Here is a 20,800-nt window from a genome sequence, read left to right as displayed (position 1 = left end):
AAAGGGAAAATTTGAGGGAAATGACTTCAACTTGTGTGTCGCAGTTAGATTAGGACTCTTTATTCAAAAGTGCATCTGTCAGGATTATTACTTCACTTAAACGTCAAATGAGGCTATTCCGTTAAATCCATTAACATTTTCTGTTAAAAATATTAAAATATTATTTTTCACTATTAAAATATTTATAAAAATTAAAAAAATAACACTAAAATATGAAAATTAATAAAAAAAAAACTAAAAGAAGAAAAAATAAAAACAAATTAAAGAAGAAGAAATATTATAATTGTTAAAGGAAAAAATAAATATAAATATTTTTTTGTATTTATTCTTCTTCCAGTTTTTTCATTTTTATTAATTTTAGTCTTTTAGTGTTATTTTTTTTATTAATTTTAAGTCCAAATCAAATGGCCGAAAAAGCTCATGATAAGATGACCCATTTACAAAAATACGGTGATAAGCCAATCCACTTTAATGAGTCGTATGCTTGGGTTTTTTTTTTTTTTTTTTTTTCAAATAGCCATGGTTCAATAGTGTGAAAGAGTGACTATCTGGAATTGCATTAAATTAATACTTATAGATATATATATTTTTTTACATAAATATGTCAAAAATTAATAAAACTAACATAAAACACAAAATTCAAACTTCTAGAGTCAATGACCATGATAGACATTATTGAACAAATGCAATCTGTCCAGTACGCAAAAAATTTAAAATAAACAACACACCAAGTGCTCTACAGGGGGTGCCGAGTGTTTAGCATTGTAAAAAACACACCTCCCAGTTATAACACAAGTTCATTTATCATTTTTCAAGTAAAAAGATGATCTTTTTATAATTGTAACCTTTAGGTGGTTTGATTTATTTAAAATCGTTTACTTAAAAAAGATCCATATGTTTATAAAATATGTAGTTTCAACCTGCCTTTTATTATTATACGTGTTTTACCAACCAACTATTAAATTTTCTTTTCAAAAAAAATTGTAAGTTTGACTCATTCGTGCTTTCGTGTTATGTTCATGCCGGCCCATACAACTAAGGCCTAGGACCAACATGGCCTGTGACTCATTCGTACCGTGCCTCAATTGGATGTGTTGGTGCATACAATACTGTTCTATCTTTCTTTAATTTTGCAGGCACCAGAAATCATAGATGATGACAACTGAGTTCTACATTAATTTTGGGAATACGCTTGAATGCCAACCCTTCAATGGGATTCCAACTCCCATAAATTATTTAAGACAGTTCATTTATTTTATGATTGAGTGCCTGAAAGAAAATAAAAAAGGAGGTAGCAATTCCAACCAATAGAATATAAGACAGTTCATTTATTTTATGATTGAGTCCATGTAAGAATATTTCAACCACAAAAAAAAAAAAAAAAAAAAAAAAAAAACAAGGCCAATTGATCTTTCAAGCACACCATCAAAGAGTTTCTTCGTGAAGTTACCCAAATGCAATTACCTGTATCACCATAACCCCTGCCTTAATTACAAGCAGAGGAAAACAACAGAGAGTAACAGTCACTGGTCTTAACAGACCCCTTTCTTCTCTGCAGATCAGTTTTTCATCTTTCATTTACTACATTACAAACTTGCACCCTCACCCTCACATTGCAAGACCAAAATTTCAAAATTGAGTTGGAATATTCAGCGCTGAAAGCTCTAACCAACTCTGTAATTCTCACATAGCGCCAATTTACTACAAAACCAGAATGTGAGAAAAATTAGAGAGTCAAAAATTATATATTAACTTTTGTAGGAAATCTTTGCTCCACTAGAAAGAAGAATCATACCAGGTCAAGCCTCGCAAACCCACAAACACTGTCAACCACTTCAACCATAAAATCTCTGCCCCTACAGAAAACTGTCACAGTACCAGCATCAGCACCTCCAGGTCCTCCATGATCAACAAACCTGGAACAACTACCACTCCACCCAACATTCACAGCCACCTCTAAAGACAAGAAGCACCAACATGATAAAATACATACACAAAAAGGATAATAGATAACATTTATAAGACAAGGCCGAAATGCGAAAAAATGAGATATTAAAAAAATCATATATTAACTTTTTGGGAACATCATAGCTCCACTAGAAAGAAAAACCATCCCAGGTCAAGACTGATCTTGCATCCCGCCCATACCCACAAGCACTGTCAAACACTTTAACCATAAAACCTCCCCCCGCAACAACTGTCACTGCATCAGCACCAGCACCAGCACAATCAACAAACCTGGAACATCTACTACTCCACCCAACGTTTACAGCCACCTACAAATTATATATGATAGAATACATGATGGATAATAGATGTCATATTGAAGACATCCATAGTTGTCAAAGGTGAACCAGTTTCAACGTTCATTATGATAGTAAGAAGGATCCGTTTCAATTTCAAAAGATGCAAATTAACTTCATTATGCTTTTTTTATCAATGGCAACAAAGCAGGATCTACATTATCCTTAGACAATAAGTCAACTATCAATTCCGTCGTTGATGTATCTGCAGAGAAACCCCTCTCCACCATTTCATGAATAAGTCCCACTACCCTTAATGTCTCATTATTGTTCAAAAACCCTCGGATAATTGTGTTATACGTGCAACCATTCGGAGAACAGCCTTTCCCTTTCATTTGTGCAAGCAACTTCTCTGCTTCATTTATTAGGCCCCTGTTACAAAATCCACTAATCATTATATTATATGTCCACACATCAGGTTCAAATCCCTTTGATGATAAACTGCAAAAGAGATCCCTCGCAGATTCAAATTTTCCAGCTTTGCACAAACCTTCAATTAGAATATTGTAAATCACAATATTCATATCCAACTTCTTGCCTTCTATCTCTGTAAACAATTCTATTGCCATAGAAAGTCGTTGGTTTTTACAAAGGCCATCTAGTAAAACAGCATAAGTTCGAACATTTGGAAGTTGGCCACAAGCTTGCATCTTAGAGAGCAAGTTTTGAGCATCTTGTAATCTCCCCACTTTGCAAAAACCATCGATAAGAGTGTTATAAGTAATGGTATTTGGAACCAGTCCCTTACGAGACATTTCCTCATAAAGCATCATGGCGTCTTTGATCTTTTTATGCTTGCAATATCCGTTTATCAATATGTTATAACTATGAGCATCAAAAATGGCACCCTTGCTATGCATTAGATCAAAAACTCGTTTTGCTTCCTTCAATTCTCCTCGCAAGCAGTAACCATCCATAAGCGAACTGTAAATAACCGTATTAGGTTCAATATCTCTTTGAATCATAATTTCAACCACACTGTTTGCTTCCACAGCTTTCCCCTCCTTACAAAGTGTATCTACTAAGACATTGAAGGTGTGTACATCTGGAAAGATTTTTTTACTCACCATTTCCTTCAATAATCTCGTAGCTTCTTCCCACTCTCCTAATTTGCAAACTCCATCAATCAAAGAGGTGTATGTAACAACATCTGGGACAATACCCCTACTAATCATTTCTGAGAAGAGGTTCAATGCATCAGCAACTAGTGTGTCTTTACAAAGACTGTCAATGATCGTGCTATAGACAACTACGTTAGGTTTACAGCCTTCTTGTTCCATCTTCCTAAGCAATTGAATAGCCGCGCCATTGTTACCCATTTTACAAAAAGCGTTAATTAATGTATTATATGTAACCACATTGGGCTTACAACCGCCCTCCACCATATTTCTGTACAGTCCTGCTGCCTCAGCAACTCTACCCGCAAGAAGAAAGCCCTTGATTAGAGTGGTGAAGGTCGTGACATCTGGTTCAAAGCCAAATTTGAAGAATTTTCCCAAGACAGATAAGCTATAGCCCATTTGTTTCAAATGACAAAACCAATTGATGACAATAGTAAGAGTATAAATATCTAGCACTACTGTAAAACTAAACTTCATTTCCTTTTATTCGATGTCTCATACTTTCATATATATATATATATATATATATTGTGATCAACCAAAAGGAAAATGTCTCATATATTGTTGATGGCCCAATACAACTATTAGTTGTTCAGTAATTGAGATAAAAAGGTCCAAAACACTATGCATAAGTTAGGCGCAGAGGGATTTGAATTTTTTGTTGCGTTTCTTTTCCTTGTGTTAATTCTAACTAATGTATATAGGATATAAGAAAAAGAGATAATTAGACTTAGATTCTTTAGAAAAACAGTTTTTAGATAGATACCGGAGGTGTTTTAAAATTTATAAGAAAATATTTTTAATTCATAATAATTTATAAGAAATTTTTTTTTAATTCATAATAAAGTCATTTTAATTTATAAGAAAATCTTATTAATTCATAATAAAGTCATTCTCTGATTTGAAGGCTATTTCCCTTTTTAGGATATGGAGTGGGCTTTGTAGATGTTGCATGTTAAGTTTTAACTCCGAGATTTTGGGCGGAGTCCAAAATCTTGGAGTTAAAACCTAACATAAAGCCGTCAAAGAAGATTTTGGGCGGAGTCCAAAATCTTGGAGTTAAAACCTAACATAAAGCCGTCAAAGAAGAAAAATAAAAGGACTTCAGTAAAAACTCTAAATCACTACCGGTCTTAGTCTAAGTAAGACTTATAAAATGGACTGGACTCTAAATCTCCCTAAGAAAAATTACAGTTTAGTCTTTCTAACATTTCTTATTTAGAAAAAAACTTTATGACTTTTTTTTTTCAAATAATGTTTTTATTTTTTTAAAATAAAGTCTTTTGACCATTGCCTTGTGGCCCTTGTCAAAAAAATATATTATTATTTTTTATATTTTTTGAGGGTATAGGGTACATGTTAACCTCGTATCTTCCTAGAGTTTATAATGAGGTTTGTGGAGGTTGCATGTTAGGTTTCAACTCTGAGATTTTGGGCAGTCATAGTTAAAACCTAATATAAAGCCGACAAATCAGGGTTTGCCGAAGAAGTAAAAATGTACTGCCGAACACTCGAAAATGGCCACAGCTCAACGCCCGGTATGTGTGGAAAAATAGAAAATAATAGACCAATATTATGTAACATGGAATGGTTACAATATTATTTGATTTTAGTTATAATTTTAAAAGTCATAATGCTTTATTCAGTAAATTATAAAATTAAAAAACCTAAATGGAAGTCTCCCTAAAATATATAAGAAAACTACCAAATCAAGTTTGGCAATGCTTTTAAAAGGAGAGCGCTTTCAAGTAATCAAAAACGCTTTTGTTTGCATTTGACAAAATAAATTAAAAGCGTTTTTGAGTTATATAAACACTTTAAGCGCTTCATGGAAAAACACTTTGATTTATAGATGCTTCCTCAAAAAATGCTTCCAAGTATATTTGCAAACACTATGATATTTTTTTTTTTAATATTTATATGCTTCTAACAAAAGCGCTTCCAATAAAAACACTATTGGACAAAAACGCTTCCAATAAAAACGCTACTGGACAAAAACGCTTCCTACATAAGCCCTAAGTCATCACTAATCAATAAAAAATCTTTAAGGTTTTTTATTTTTATTTTTATTTTATTTTGTTTTTAATCAAAGATTAATAAGGAAAGAGATTTTAGTAAAGTAGAAAAACAATGTACATAGGAAAAATTCGAGTAAAATGACATGACATTACACCAATACGCAGTTGAGGATGCGACATTCAAAGTGTTCCAATTAAGGACTCCACTTTCATTTACGGTTCAATCAAGGACTTTCCGTTAACTCTGTTATAACATCCGTTAAAAATTGATCATGTGCCACGCACATGACCAATTTTTAGGGGTAAATGTGTAAAAGTGTCTATTCTTCTAAAAAATAATTTAAAAAATAAAACTAAATAATTACAAAAAATAAAACTAAACTAATTAAAAAAATAGAAAAAAAATTAAACTAAAATAAACTTAAAAAACTAAACTCATCACCTAGCCCCTCCCCCTTACCCCCCCACCCTCAGCCTATGCAAAGACTTTTTTTTTTTTTTTTTTTTTTCAAATGAGGTGTACGCCTCTGATACCCATTCTCATCCTATTTTATAACAGAGTTGACGGAAAGTCTTTAATTGAACCGTAAGTGAAAGTTGAATCCTTAATTGGAACACTTTGAATGTCTCATCTTCAACTACGAATGAGTGTTAATGTCACGTCATTTTGCTCGAATTTTCCCTAAATATATATATATTTTAACATAAAATATGTTGTTATAAAATAAAAAGTAAAAACTAAAATGGGCCTTCGCGTGAGTGGGTTTTTGAGGGTGGGGTGGGTATTAAATAATGAGTGCTGCTATTTGCACACCCTAAATCTCTCTTTGCACACCCTTTCTTGAAAAAAAAAAAAAAAAAAAACTCAAGGGAAAAGACCATTTGGCCATTCCCTCACCCACACACCCCATTCCCATCTCCCCCCCCGTACACACCCCACCCCTCACCTACAAATTTCCCTCACCTGCAAATTTTTTTTTTTTCTTCTTCACCGTCGCACCCTCCACCCTTTATCTTCTTCTTCTTCTTCCCCCCACCCCAACCACCTCCCCCCGAGCCCTCCCCTCCTCTCCTCTCCTCTCCGACTCCTCCCCCCTTGCTCTGTTTTTTTTTCCTCCGCCGATCACCACCTTCCTCGCACCAGCAGCACCACATTCCTCGCAGAACCACCACCGCGCGCCACCACCTTCCTCGCAGCTAGCTCACCGTCGCGCGCCGGAGAGAAGATAACTTAAAAAAAAAAAAAATTGGAGTGGGTTCGGCGGACTAGTGCCGAACCCGATGGTTTCGTTCGGTAAGTACCCACCGAACAATCCTATTCTATTCGGCGGGTACCTGTCGAACGAAACCACCGGGTTCGGCACTGGTCCGCCGAACCCGCTGCAATTTTTTTTTTTTTAAAATTTGTTTGGCTGTCTGCTGGGTGAGAGGAGAGAGGGAAGGAGAGAGAGAGAGAGAGAGAGAGAGAGAGAGAGAGAGAGAGAGCGCTGCGCGCGGTGGCTGGAGGGCTGGGGTGGTCGGGGCTGGGTTGGGCGCGGGGAGGGTGGTGCAGCAGGGAGGAGAGAGAGGGGTGGTGCATGGTGGTGGGCACGGGGAGAGTGGTGCAGCAGGGTGGTGGGCGCACGGTGGTGGTGCTGCGCGCGGGGAGAGTGGTGCAGCAGGGTGGTGGGCGCAAGGTGGTGGTGCTGTGCGCGGGGAGGGTAGTGCAGCAGGGTGGTGGGCGCAAGGTGGTGGTGCTGCGCGCGGGGAGGGTAGTGCAGCATGGTGGTGGGCGCGGGGAGGGTGGTGGGCGCACGGTGGTGGTGCTGCGCGCGGGGAGGGTGGTGCAGCATGCTGGTGGGCGCAAGGTGGTGGTGCTGCGCGCGGGGAGGGTAGTGCAGCATGGTGGTGGGCGCGGGGAGGGTGGTGCAGCAGGGTGGTGGGCCCACGGTGGTGGTGCTGCGCGCGGGGAGGGTGGTGCAGCATGGTGGAGAGGTGGGGAGGGGGTGTATACCGGGGGAGGAGATGGGGATGGGGTGTGTGAGTTTTGGGTGTGTGTGTTTTTTTTTTCTGTTTAGGGAGGGTGTGCAAAAAGAAAAATGGATGGGGTGTGTGGGTGAGGGAATGGCCAAATGGTCTTTTTCCTTGAGTTTTTTTTTTTTTTTTTTCAAGAAAGGGTGTGCAAATAGCAGCACTCTAAATAATTTACAAGAAAGTGTGCCCACCCGCATTAAATAATTTAGTATGGATGTTTGAGAAGTTTGTACCTTGTTGTTGACGTTTTATAATTTGCGTGCTGTTTATGATTTTTATAGATCCTTGGAAGTGTTGTTTCTAGGTCTGTTAAATGTTGTATTTCTTTGTTGCTTTCGTAATCCTCTGTTGTAAAGTCGGTTACCATTCCTTAGTACTGGTGTATTCTACTGTTCTTACATCATATTTATTATAGCATTCCAAAAATGCTATAAAAAATAATTTCTTATTTATTACAGCATTTTCAAAATATTGTGAAACACTAGTTCTAACATTATTGGTGGCATCCATCTGTGTCTCCTAACATTTAAAATTTTGTTCATACCTTCTAAAATGATCAGGAATGTCATCAAATTGATAACAAAGATATTAATGAAAATGACAACAAAACAAGCTGGTGGCGGTGGGAGCATACATCAGGAATGTCATCAAATTCATTACCCTTTGCAGACCATACTATGCATTACCCTTTGCTCATTTTCTTGATTGGAGAAAGTTCACAATACAAATTTCACCAAAGATAATACCGAAAATTAAGACAATATTGAAAATACTTGAGATTGCAGGTGAAAAGGCATTTTGAACTAAATCGACCAACTGAACCATTTGATGTATTTCATATGGTACTCCACTCAATATGGCTAAGAAGCTTTTAAATAACATTTTAATCGTCATTTAAATGAGCATGTCATTTACTTCACTTGTACTTCATTTGAAAATCTCTAATCCTTTTAATCTTTTTGGTCCCTGCATCATTTTCTATGTAAAAGAAGTGACATATTATCACAGAATTTTTTTTCATTTCAAACACAGAGTCCGAAGAAAATACAAGGTTACAGTGGAAAGTGTAAACTAAACTTACATATTAACTTTTCAGGGATATCTTTGTTCCATTCGAAGGAAGAACCATACGAGGTCAAGCCTTGTACCAGGTCCTCGCATACCCATAAGCACTGTGAACCACTTGGATCATAAAACCTCTACCAACACAACAAACTATCATTGCACCACCACCACCACCACCACCACAATCAACCAACCTGCAACAACTACCACACCAACAAACTTTCACACCCAGCTCTAAAGATCAGAAGAATCTACATGATAAGAGACATAAATTTCACATATCATATAGACCGACATCTATCGTTGTTAAAAGTGCAGTAGTTTCAAAGTTTATTGTGATAATAAGGAGGATCTGAAAAAACTTTGAATTTTCAAAGATGCAAATCAACTCATGTTATCAATGCCAACAAAGCAGGATCTACATTATCCTTAGACAATAAATCAACTATCAATCCCAACGTTGATGCATCTGCAGAGAAACCCCTTTCCACCATTTCTTGAATAAGTCCCGTCGCCCTTAATTCCTCATTGTTATTTACAACCCCTCGGATAATTGTGTTATACGTGCAACCATCTGGAGAACAGCCTTTCCCTTTCATTTGTGCAAGCAACTTCTCTGCTTCATTTATTAGGCCCCTGTTACAAAATCCATTAATCATTACAGTATATGTCCTCACATCAGGTTGAAGTCCCTTTGATGATAAACCACGAAAGAGATCCCATGCAGATTCAATTTTTCCAGCTATGCACAAACCTTCAATTAGAATATTGTAAATCACAATATCCATATCCAACTTCTTGCCTTCTATCTCTCTAAACAATTCTATTGCCATAGAAATTCGTTGGTTTTTACAAAGGCCATCCAGTAAAACAGCATAAGTTCGGACATTTGGAAGTTGGCCACAAGCTTGCATCTTAGAGAGCAAGTTTTGAGCATCTTGTGTTCTCCCCACTTTGCAAAAACCACCCATAAGAGTGTTATAAGTAATGGTATCTGGAATGATTTCCTTGAGAGACATTTCTTCAAAAAGCATCATGGCCTCTTCGATCTTTTTATGCTTGCAATATCCGTTTATCAATATGTTATAACTATGAGCATTGACAATGTCACCCTTGCTAAGCATTACATCAAAAACTCTTTTTGCTTCCTTTAATTCTCCTCGCAAGCAGTAACCATCCATAAGCGAACAGTACGTAACTGTATCAGGTTCAATACCTCTTTGAATCATAATTTCAACCACACTTTTTGCTTCCACAGCTTTCCCCTCCTTACAAAGTGTATCTACTAAGACATTGAAGGTGCGTACATCTGGAAAGATTTTTTTACTCACCATTTCCTTCAATAATCTCGTAGTTTCTTCCCACTCTCCTAATTTGCAAACTCCATCAATCAAAGAGTTATAAGTAATGACGTTTGGAGGAATACCCCTACTAATCATTTCTGTAAAGAGGTTCAATGCATCAGCAACTAGCGTGTCTTTACAAAGACTGTCAATGATCGTGCTATAGGAAACTACGTTTGGTTTACAACCTTCTTGTTCCATCTTCCTAAGCAATTGAATAGCCGCGCCATTGTTACCCATTTTACAAAAAGCGTTTATTAATGTATTATATGTGACCACATCGGGCTTACAACCTCCCTCCACCATATTTCTGTACAGTCCTGCAGCCTCAGCAACTCTATCTTCGAGAAGAAAGCCCCTGATTAGAGTGTTGAAGGTTGCAACATTTGGTTCAAAGCCAAATTTGAAGAATTTTCCCAACACCGATAAACTACAACCCATTTGGTTCAGATGACTAAAACAATTAATGATAATGTTTAGAGTATAAACATCAGGTGCAATTCCCAACAGGCACATTTGTTTATACAAAGAGATGACTGCCGAATAATGTTTCAATTTGGCAAGTTGACCCATAATTTGATTGAAACGGACAACCGAAGGCAGAGGACGCATTTGAAGCATGGTATTGAACAAATTGAAAGCATCGTGGAGATTAGGGGGTTTGGGTTGGGGGTTTGTAGATTTTGTTGGGTTTGAGGATTGAGAATGAAACAAGGCAAAGTAATTGTTGAAGAAAAGAAGATGAGTAGAGTAGTGAAGACAAGGCAAAGGAATACCTCTGTGTCTGTTGCAAGAAGAAGAAGCACTTCTCCACATCGTCGTCTTCAGCATCTTAGAGCCCCTACGGTCAGAGAAAGCTGGGAACAAAGCTGAAGTGGTTTTGGAATGCGTGTTGGAAGAAGCAAGTTAAGCAACCGTTTGAGGAGTGCATGAACTAATGGATCTCGGTTTGGACTAGTCGGTGGGCTTGAAGGTGGACTAGTGGGTGGGCCTGCAAGCCCAATTTCCAGCCCACCCACTAGTGGCTGGGTTTGGAGGCTGCTGGGCGGACGTCCAAAATCCTCTCAATTTAAGGCTTTATCTTGAAAGAAATCACAAATTTCCAAAAAAGCCTGTGCCCAATGGTCAGGTTCTGGTTCAGTAAACTGCAAATGCAGATTTACACAAAACTAGGAATGGCATTGGGGATGGGTGGGGATGGATATGCAACATTCATATCCATTGTTCAATTCGAGATTCCCCGTACTCATATTCGCGGGAAATGGGATCTCTATTCCCGAATTCGCTACGTTAGTTAAAAAATTTTATTTTTTATTTTTTATTTTTTATTTTTTATTTTTAACAAATAAATTTTACTTTAAATGCACATAATATAGCTAAAGAAAAAAACAATCATAATTGACCAAAAGGAAATTATAGTCCAAAACTAGTTATATATATTTTTATATTGGTAATATAAAATATGAGCACCGCTCTAGAACTAACCAGTTAGTAAGATAATACAATGATAACCATCATTTTGAGTCTACTACACAATGTAATCACATGATTTGAACTGTTTATTTTTTAGGTTCACATTCAAAGATCATTCTCACAAAAAATTAACAAAATCGAAAATTGTTTAGTCAACTATTAATAAGCTAATTGTGCTCATGTAAATGGACAAACACAAGTTTTTCTATAAAACATGAAATGATTGTAATGATAATCAAATGACTAAATAATTTCTGATTTGATTGATTTTTTGCAAGGTTGATCGTTAATTGGAGACCTAAAATATAAACGGTTTGGATTATGAGATTACTTTGTGTAATGAGCCCAAAAAGGTGATTAGCACAATATCATCTTACTAACTAGTTAGCTCTAAAACATTTTTATATAAAATATTATACAAAATGAATATATTATAATTTTTTTATATTAATAATATTATAAAAAATAAATAAAAATATATTTTTTTTAATTCGGGGCGGGTTTGGGGATGGGGGTTGCAATACCATCCTCGCCCGTATCCAATCGGGTATTTTCAAAAGATTTCCAAATCCGTACCCATACGTACATAAATTTTTTCTATATCCGCCCCGTTCGGTTCGGGTAACCAGTAGTGCCCAAACCCACGGTTTGTTTTTTTTTTTTCCATCCCTACAGAAAACTCACATAATTAAAGAGACAAAACCAACTTATATAGGAACAAGAGGCTCGACAGATTCTCGTTCAATAGAAATGCCAAATGTTTTGAATGGATTGAAACTGCTTGGCTTAAGGTTGAAGAGACAGACAGTTTCTCGATCTGGTTGAGCCCTCTCGAGGAGAAAAGACAATCCTTGTAAACTACTTCTTCAGCTTTATCAGATAACCTATCTATTTCTTAGCTCTTTGGTTGCTTCTGTTTTGATCTTCTTGAAAGACAAGTGTGGTATTGGAAGCCCTCTTGCTTTTATTTAACCTCCTAATAGCATTAGACTGTTCGGGAGAATGAACCATCACCATTTTCTTCAAATTCTGAGCATGGCGGAGGAGATACTTTGCAAACTCAATTCCATCAAACTCATTGGAAATCTCTATGGTTACCTCCTTAAGTTGATCAATAAAAGCAAGGTTTTGCGACTTCATATTAAACCCATAACACTGAAAATGCAACAATTGAAAAGCAAATCAATTGAAAATTTCCAGAAAAATTACAAAAATTAAGGCTGATTCCAAAATGACAATAGGAAAAACCAGAGAGAGAGAGGCAAGACTTTTACTTACACCAGTTTTGGAGCCAAGGAAGTGTGGGTCAGACTTTATCTCTAAGGAACTCAAATTAGGCATTCCTCCCAAAAAACAGACCAATTCCGAGACTAGGATATTAAGCCAGCTCCCAAGATTAATACACAAATAACAAACATTCTCTAATGGTATTGGCATGGAACCTCCCTTGAATAGAGCCTGCAAGACTTGCAAGTTATAAACACAATTAAATAAAGGAACCCAAAAGCACTGCATGAAAAGTAATAGAAAAATACATATATGCAATATTTTACCAAAATCAAGTTGATTCAATGAATCATCAATTTAGTCAAAAGTTGAAACCCATCATGTTTTTAAAGTAACTCTGTAGATGTAATATTACTAAGTATCTCACACAGACATTTCATACCAAACTAGAGGCATAATGAGTTTTCATTCTAGCAAGTGTGACCAGTATTAATGTAAAAGCAGTGTTATCATTCATCTGAAAATAACATAAATTAATAAAGTAACTAATTAATCTTATTGCCATGACGTAAGAGATTATATATAATCTAACAAAATAATCCTGATAAAGAGTAGTGTATCTTTACCATTGTGGTCTCTTTGTTTAGAACAAGAACTTTTGCCCTGCGTATACTGTAAATAACCTCAAACACAATGTTAAATTCATCAGCCTTGGGCTCCAGAAGAAGCTCAGCTTTTTCTAAACACATGAAGCTCCCCAGATTTAGGTGAATTGACAAATTCCCTTCCAATTTTAGATATTTAAGACTTGGAGCAAGTATATTCAAAGATTTGTTGCCAGGTGAATCGAATTTCCAGTCTACATGTATCTCTTCGATTTTCTCACCTGAGATGTTAAGATGACAGATATGAAAATCGCGATAAGCAGCATGCTTAAATCTAAATGATATCAGAGAGGAACTTTCAATGGTGACATTGTGTATCCCACCAACATGTTCAAGATGTAATTCCTTGATGCATTTGCAGCAACATGAGATCCATTTGAAAATCCCCTCATCCGATACATGAACAAATCTGAACCTTAAGTATTCAAGATTAGAGAAAGAAGTGAGTGAGGGTGCTTTAGGCATCTTGCATTGCATTCCCACAAATAGTGACCTCAAAGATTCACAAAGAAAAACACAAGACGGAAAGGATGGTGTCTCCTTAGATGCATAGTACTCTTTGTCCAAATAACAATAAGATGTAAAGTTCCCAAGATGAATGACTTCAACGTTACACTTTACAGCATAGTGGATCCAGGTCATCATTCGAAATTTCACATCTTTGCAGAAGCTTCTTATTTCATTCAAATGGATCCAAAAAACACAAGAGCCTATGCGAAAGCACTGTATCTTATTATTCCCACGATGCATTAAGAACCTATCCAAAGAACTCAACAAATTTAAACTATTATTTGTGGAAATTTCATCAAAATTCAACGAGGGAGTTGACAGATAAAGTTGTCTGCATCTTTTGGACGCACAACCAAAACGAGTGAGGTCGGTTATAGCAAGGAAGGACAGAATGTGATGAGCAACTTCGTCTGCAAGATTACTAAATCTGTCATTCATAGTCTCAGTAGTACTACAAGCTCTAACTCCTTGAGCCTGATAACTTGCAGAGGCCAGTAACTTATTATGCCTACGCTCCATGAATGAAGTCTGAATTCTAAGTGCAGAAACAGCAACACACACTATAGAAGAAAAAAGGACTCACTTACAAAATTGCCTCGAAGACTCAAAAACTGATCCACTAAATGAAGGCATCAATCAGGCAATGGTAAACCGTTAAGGAGATTAAGAAAGCAAAAAATGGCAGTTGGGATTTGGGGTTTTAAAATCATACCTCAAAAAGATGAGAGCTTGAGAGGAAACCCAACACTTGTTTTGGCTTTCGCAGTTCATGCAACGTAGGATACTAGGAACAAGAGAGATTCTTCAGGAGGAATAAGCCAAGAGGGGGAAAAAATGAGGAGAGCAGTTACGAGGGGAGGAATTGGCGGATATACGTGGCATAATCTAAACCGTTTGATCATTTGCCTGAAGGCTGTCCCATGTTTATAGGGAGAGAAATCATTCTGCTGATATTTTGGCGATCAGTTGGATTTGGGCCGAATGGTTTTCTCTCAGCCTCTTGAGGAGTATGTGAGTATCTGTTTGAGGAATCTCTTGGTCTCTCTACACCTCCATTTTTTTTCAATTTGGTTTCTCGGGTTTGGGATGGGTTGGTGAGTTTCTTTTCACCGGCGACGCAGAGTGAGGTGCTGCACTGTGGTCTAGCAGTTTTTTGGGTACCAGATTTTGGAAGCCATGGTAGTTGAGAGTACTGAATTAAATTAGATGGCCAATTCATCATTTATATGAATAATTCCCCAGAGACATGTATGTAATTTGAAAAATGCAAAACTGGTCTCTTCTAAACATCAAATTATCTAAATTTTATAACCACTATAAAAGCAGTACTACCAATTTACCATGGCAGCACCAATTTGGGTATACTCTTTGCTGCACTTCCAACGCATCAAGTACCTTTCTTTATTGCTCATAAAGAGAAAAGGTAGTACTACAAATGATATGCTGCAATTTTAACATCAGAACTGTCCAGAGTTAGAATATCAAATAAGCATTTGTAGCACTACACGAGCAGCCATTAGGACCCCAAATTCTTGTACAAATGACCATATGACTTAAATTGCGTGCAACAAATGATTTTGGAAAACTTATGTCCACAACACAGAAAAATCAGATCTCATTTCTCACAAGCATCTAAGTAAAATAAACTCATCTTCGTATAAGATAATTTACAGAAGCAACCTTCATATAGTTTGAATATTTACAAATCGAATTCATCAGGACCAGAAGATATAATGGGACCAAGTGAATCACCTTCTAAACTGGCAAGCAACCCAAACTCCTTTCTTATATCTTCCCATCTGACTGCAAGTACCTTGAAACGAACTACAATATCTTTCTTTATCCCTACACGCTCATGACACAAGTAAAGTGGATTTTCCCCAACAACGACATAGTGGTAATTTGGCATTTTTCGGGCAGACAGAAAAGCATATTTAATAGGTCCACATCTCAGCAAGACTCCGATTCTGTATATTCTATGAACGACTCCCTCCAAGATTTCTCCCTTGCAAGGTAGGAATGTGCGACAGTTAAAAACTACACGGAATAACGCATCTCCTGAGTCATTTACAACCTCTCCTTTGCCTATCCTCTTTAAGCCAGTGACTGCAAGAAAGTAGCCATGATCCTTGCTGGCTTTCTCACTTAACAAGTCCTCCAAAAGCTTCGTTATAATGGACCTCCAAGAAACACTATCTTTGTCTAGATTTTCAGCAAGAACCATCACATTCCTGAGCAGTTCCACTTCATTAAACATGTTCCGGTCTGCTTCAAAAAACAAAAATGACCAAGAGAAACAATATTATAAATGCATTTTTGCAAAATCAATTAACCCGCTTCTTAGGAAACACATAAAAAGAAAACAAATGCCCCAATAAACTGAGAAGCAAGAATGCAAATATGCTATATAGACCTCTCTAAATATAGAAGTGGTAGCCTATGGAGAGCTGGCCAGCTATCAAGCATTGATCGATGGAATGACATTGATTTATGTACCACAGGATCAGTTCATATGGGATCCATGGCCTCAACTCTTCTCATGTACTTTTTCAGTACTTCAATGTTCAGCAGAAAGGGCTACAATTAGTCATCATGATATACTCAGGACAACCTTATTTAAAAATTCCATATATATTAATAGTTAAGCAAAAGGCATGTAAATTTCTATAAACAACAAACCTCCCACCATGGCACAACCCAAAACAATAACATTAAATTTCATACAAAACGATCATGAAGCTGCAACTGCACTCAACTCATAAAGTGGACCATGTTATTTATATTAGATATAATCATTACATACACAGAGAGAGAGAGAGAGAGAGAGAGCTTGCCAATGAGGGAAACATGAGGCATAACATACACACAAGAATGATAGTGTATGACATGAAAGAGGTGATGTGCTTTCTAAAAGCATATTACTGATTCTTCCCTGATTTCGGTTCCATTCTTTTGTCCTTTTTTATTACCATGGAAAAATACTTGTTTGTTTGAAACATATCAGATCACAAGGGTATTAGACTGTTCGGGAGAATGAACCATCACCATTTTGCAGACCATACTATGCATTACCCTTTGCTCATTTTCTTGATTGGAGAAAGTTCACAATACAAATTTCACCAAAGATAATACCGAAAATTAAGACAATATTGAAAATACTTGAGATTGCGGGTGAAAAGGCATTTTGAACTAAATCGACCAACTGAACCATTTGATGTATTTCATATGGTACTCCACTCAATATGGCTAAGAAGCTTTTAAATAACATTTTAATCGTCATTTAAATGAGCATGTCATTTACTTCACTTGTACTTCATTTGAAAATCTCTAATCCTTTTAATCTTTTTGGTCCCTACATCATTTTCTATGTAAAAGAAGTGACATATTATCACAGAATTTTTTTTTCATTTCAAACAGAGTCCAAAGAAAATACAAGGTTACAGTGGAAAGTGTAAAATAAACTTACATATTAACTTTTCAGGGATATCTTTGTTCCATTCGAAGGAAGAACCATACGAGGTCAAGCCTCATACCAGGTCCTCGCATACCCATAAGCACTGTGAACCACTTGGACCATAAAACCTCTACCAACACAACAAACTATCATTACACCACCACCACCACAATCAACCAACCTGCAACAACTACCACACAAACAAACTTTCACACCCTGCTCTAAAGATCAGAAGAATCTACATGATAAGAGACATAAATTTCACATAACATATAGACCAACATCTATCGTTGTTAAAAGTGCAGTAGTTTCAAAGTTTATTGTGATAATGAGGAGGATCTGAAAAAACTTTGAATTTTCAAAGATGCAAATCAACTCATGTTATCAATGCCAACAAAGCAGGATCTACATTATCCTTAGACAATAAATCAACTATCAATTCCAACGTTGATGCATCTGCAGAGAAACCCCTTTCCACCATTTCTTGAATAAGTCCCGTCGCCCTTAATGCCTCATTGTTATTTACAACCCCTCGGATAATTGTTTTATACGTGCAACCATTTGGAGAACAGCCTTTCCCTTTCATTTGTGCAAGCAACTTCTCTGCTTCATTTATTAGGCCCCTCTTACAAAATCCACTAATCATTATATTATATGTCCACACATCAGGTTCAAATCCCTTTGATGATAAACTGCAAAAGAGATCCCTTGCAGATTCAAGTTTTCCAGCTTTGCACAAACCTTCAATTAGAATATTGTAAATCACAATATCCATATCCAACTTCTTGCCTTCTATCTCTCTAAACAATTCTATTGCCATAGAAAGTCGTTGGTTTTTACAAAGGCCATCCAGTAAAACAGCATAAGTTTGGACATTTGGAAGTTGGCCACAAGCTTGCATCTTAGAGAGCAAGTTTTGAGCATCTTGTGTTCTCCCCACTTTGCAAAAACCATCCATAACAGTGGTATAAGTAATGGTATCGGGAACCACTCCCTTACGAGACATTTCTTCAAAAAGCATCAAGGCCTCTTCCATGTTTTTATGCTTGCAATATCCATTTATTAATATGGTATAACTATGAGCATTAACAATGGCATCCTTGCTACGCATTAGATCAAAAACTTTTTTTGCCTTGTCCATTTCTCCGCGCAAGCAGTAACCATCCATAAGCGAAGTGTATGTAACCGTATTAGGTTCAATATCTCTTTCAATCATCATTTCAACCACACTTTCTGCTTCCACAGCTTTCCCCTCCTTACAAAGTGTATTTACTAAGACATTGTAGGTGCGTACATTTGGAAAGATTTTTTTACTCACCATTTCCTTCAACAATCTCGTAGCTTCTTCCCACTTGCCTAATTTGCAAACTCCATCAATCAAAGAGGTGTATGTAACAACATCTGGGACAATACCGGTACTAATCATTTCTGAGAAGAGGTTCAATGCATCAGCAACTAGCGTGTCTTTACAAAGACTGTCAATGATGGTGTTATAGACAACTACGTTAGGTTTACAGCCTTCTTGTTCCATCTTCCTAAGCAATTGAATAGCTGCACCATTATTCCCCATTTTGCAAAATGCGTTTATTAAAGTAATAAATGTGACCACATCGGGCTTACAACCTCCCTCCACCATATTTCTGTACAGCCCTGCTGCCTCTGAAACTCTATACTCAAGAAGAAAGCCCTTGATTAGAGTGGTGAAGGTCGTGACATCTGGTTCAAAGCCAAATTTGAAGAATTTTCCCAAGACAGATAAACTACAACCCATTTGGTTCAGATGACTAAAACAATTAATGATAATGTTTAGAGTATAAACATCAGGTGCAATTCCCAACAGGCACATTTGGTTATTCAAAGATATGACCACCGAATAATGTTTCAATTTGGCAAGTTGACCCATAATTTGATTGAAACGGAAAACCGAAGGCAGAGGACGCATTTGAAGCATGGTATTGAACAAATTGAAAGCATCGTGGAGATTAGTGGGTTTGGGTTGGGGGTTTGTAGATTTTGTTGGGTTTGAGGATTGAGAATGAAACAAGGCAAAGTAATTGTTGAAGAAAAGAAGATGAGTAGAGTAGTGAAGACAAGGCAAAGGAATACCTCTGTGTCTGTTGCAAGAAGAAGAAGCACTTCTCCACATCGTCGTCTTCAGCATCTCGGAGCACACGGTCAGCTCAAGTGGTTTTGGAATGTGTGTTGGAAGAAGCAAGTTAAGCAACCGGTTGAGGAGTGCATGAACTAATGGATCTCGGTTTGGATTACTGGGTGGGCTTGCAGGTGGACTAGTGGGTGAGCCTTCAAGCCCAATTTCCAGCCCACCCGCTAGTGGCTGGGTTGGGAGGCTGCTGGGTGGGCTTGCAAATGTAACGGACGTCCAAAATCCTTTCAGCTTAAGGCTTTATCCAGAAAGAAATTACAATTTTCCAAAAAAGCCTGTGCCCATTGGTCCGGTTCTGGTTCAGTAAACTGCAAATGCAGATTTACAGAAGACTAGGAATGCCATTGGGCAATCCCCAGATTATTCAATTCGGAGATTCCCCGTACCCATATCCGTGGGGAATGGGATCCTCATCCTGTAATTCACTCCATTAATTATTATTATTTTTTAAAATTTTTTAACAAATAAATTTACTTTAAATGCAGATAATATAGCTAAAGAAAAAAAAAATCATACTTGACCAAAAGGAAAATATAGTCCAAAGCTAACTATACATATTTTTATATTGGTAATATAAAATATGATGAGCGCTCTAGAACTAACCAGTTAATAAGATAATACGACGCTAACTATTATTTTGAGTCTACTACACAATGTAATCACATGATCTGAACCGTTTATTTTTTAGGTTCACATTTAAATATCATTCTTGCAAAAAATCAACAAATTAGGAAATTGTTTAGTCAACTATTAGTAAACTAATTGTGCTCATGTAAATGGACAAATACAAGTTTTTCGATAAAATATGAAATGATTGTAATGATAATTAAATGACTAAATAATTTCCGATTTGGTTAATTTTTTGCAAGGTTGATCTTTAATTAGAGACCTAAAATATGAACGGTTTGGATTATGAAATTACATTGTGTAGTGAGCCCAAAATGGTGGTTAGCACTATATCATCTTACTAACTGGATAACTCTAGAGCATTTTTATATAAAATATTATACAAAATGAATATATTATAAATTTTTTATATTAATAATAGGGTCCATTAACATACAGGTATTAGCACCTAAATTTATTAACCAAAACCACCCAAAGCCCCTTTCTTTCTTTGCGGGCCAACTATCACAATTCTATTATTCCTTTGCGGACACCACATCCACTGAATAACAAAAATTAAAAATACATGCCGTGTCCTCACCAGCTGCAACATGCCAAAACACTAATAAACTGAAACTGCAAGTCAGCAACTCTAATAAACTGCAGTTTCAACTCTAATAAATTGCAGTTTCTGCAGTTTCAGTTCACTTACAGTTCCAGAAACTGCAGTTTCAGTTCACTTGCAGTTTCAGAAACTGCAGAAAGTTCACTTGTAATTCCAGAAACTGCAGTTTCAGTTCACTGTAAACTGCATAAACTGCAGTTTTTTATGCAGTTT

General features: G+C 36.7%; 4 protein-coding genes and 1 pseudogene across 7 annotated transcripts; all 5 read right to left on the bottom strand.

The window, feature by feature from the left end:
* Positions 1 to 1,789: 1,789 nt before the first annotated feature.
* LOC147282551 (uncharacterized) lies at positions 1,790 to 3,823 on the bottom strand. The gene is made up of 4 exons (XM_086248231.1): positions 3,256 to 3,823; positions 2,462 to 3,177; positions 2,111 to 2,276; positions 1,790 to 1,956 (listed from the first exon to the last, which is right to left on the bottom strand). The coding sequence occupies exons 1-4, from the start codon at positions 3,821 to 3,823 to the stop codon at positions 1,790 to 1,792; spliced, it is 1,617 nt and encodes a 538-aa protein (XP_086104357.1).
* Positions 3,824 to 8,623: 4,800 nt separating this feature from the next.
* Positions 8,624 to 10,694, bottom strand: LOC147282550 (uncharacterized). The gene has a single exon (XM_086246137.1). The coding sequence runs from the start codon at positions 10,692 to 10,694 to the stop codon at positions 8,910 to 8,912; it is 1,785 nt and encodes a 594-aa protein (XP_086102263.1). The 3' UTR covers positions 8,624 to 8,909.
* A 1,530-nt stretch (positions 10,695 to 12,224) lies between these two features.
* On the bottom strand, positions 12,225 to 14,257 carry LOC147282549 (putative FBD-associated F-box protein At5g53635). Its single transcript, XM_086248230.1, has 4 exons — positions 13,552 to 14,257; positions 13,190 to 13,449; positions 12,615 to 12,794; positions 12,225 to 12,491 (listed from the first exon to the last, which is right to left on the bottom strand). Exons 1-4 carry the CDS (start codon positions 14,255 to 14,257, stop codon positions 12,225 to 12,227), a joined length of 1,413 nt encoding a protein of 470 aa, XP_086104356.1.
* A 1,029-nt stretch (positions 14,258 to 15,286) lies between these two features.
* LOC147282548 (DNA-directed RNA polymerase V subunit 7 pseudogene) lies at positions 15,287 to 17,347 on the bottom strand (annotated as a pseudogene). Of its 3 annotated transcripts, none has more exons than XR_015122877.1 (2): positions 17,205 to 17,285; positions 15,287 to 16,006 (listed from the first exon to the last, which is right to left on the bottom strand). The product of XR_015122877.1 is annotated as a DNA-directed RNA polymerase V subunit 7 pseudogene, transcript variant X3 (transcript). The 3 variants fall into 3 exon arrangements; XR_015122875.1 differs by lacking the exon at positions 17,205 to 17,285 and adding an exon at positions 16,152 to 16,268 and having other exon boundaries at positions 15,287 to 16,003; XR_015122876.1 differs by having other exon boundaries at positions 15,288 to 16,003; positions 17,205 to 17,347.
* A 205-nt stretch (positions 17,348 to 17,552) lies between these two features.
* LOC147282547 (uncharacterized) lies at positions 17,553 to 19,354 on the bottom strand. Its single transcript, XM_086247598.1, has one exon. The coding sequence runs from the start codon at positions 19,351 to 19,353 to the stop codon at positions 17,569 to 17,571; it is 1,785 nt and encodes a 594-aa protein (XP_086103724.1). The 5' UTR covers position 19,354; the 3' UTR covers positions 17,553 to 17,568.
* Between the last annotated feature and the right edge of the window lie 1,446 nt (positions 19,355 to 20,800).

The sequence above is a fragment of the Dryas octopetala genome, chromosome 6, assembly GCF_963921425.1.
Source record: "Dryas octopetala chromosome 6, drDryOcto1.1, whole genome shotgun sequence".
NCBI lineage: Eukaryota > Viridiplantae > Streptophyta > Magnoliopsida > Rosales > Rosaceae > Dryas > Dryas octopetala.
This window is presented reverse-complemented; position numbering and strand designations above follow the sequence as displayed.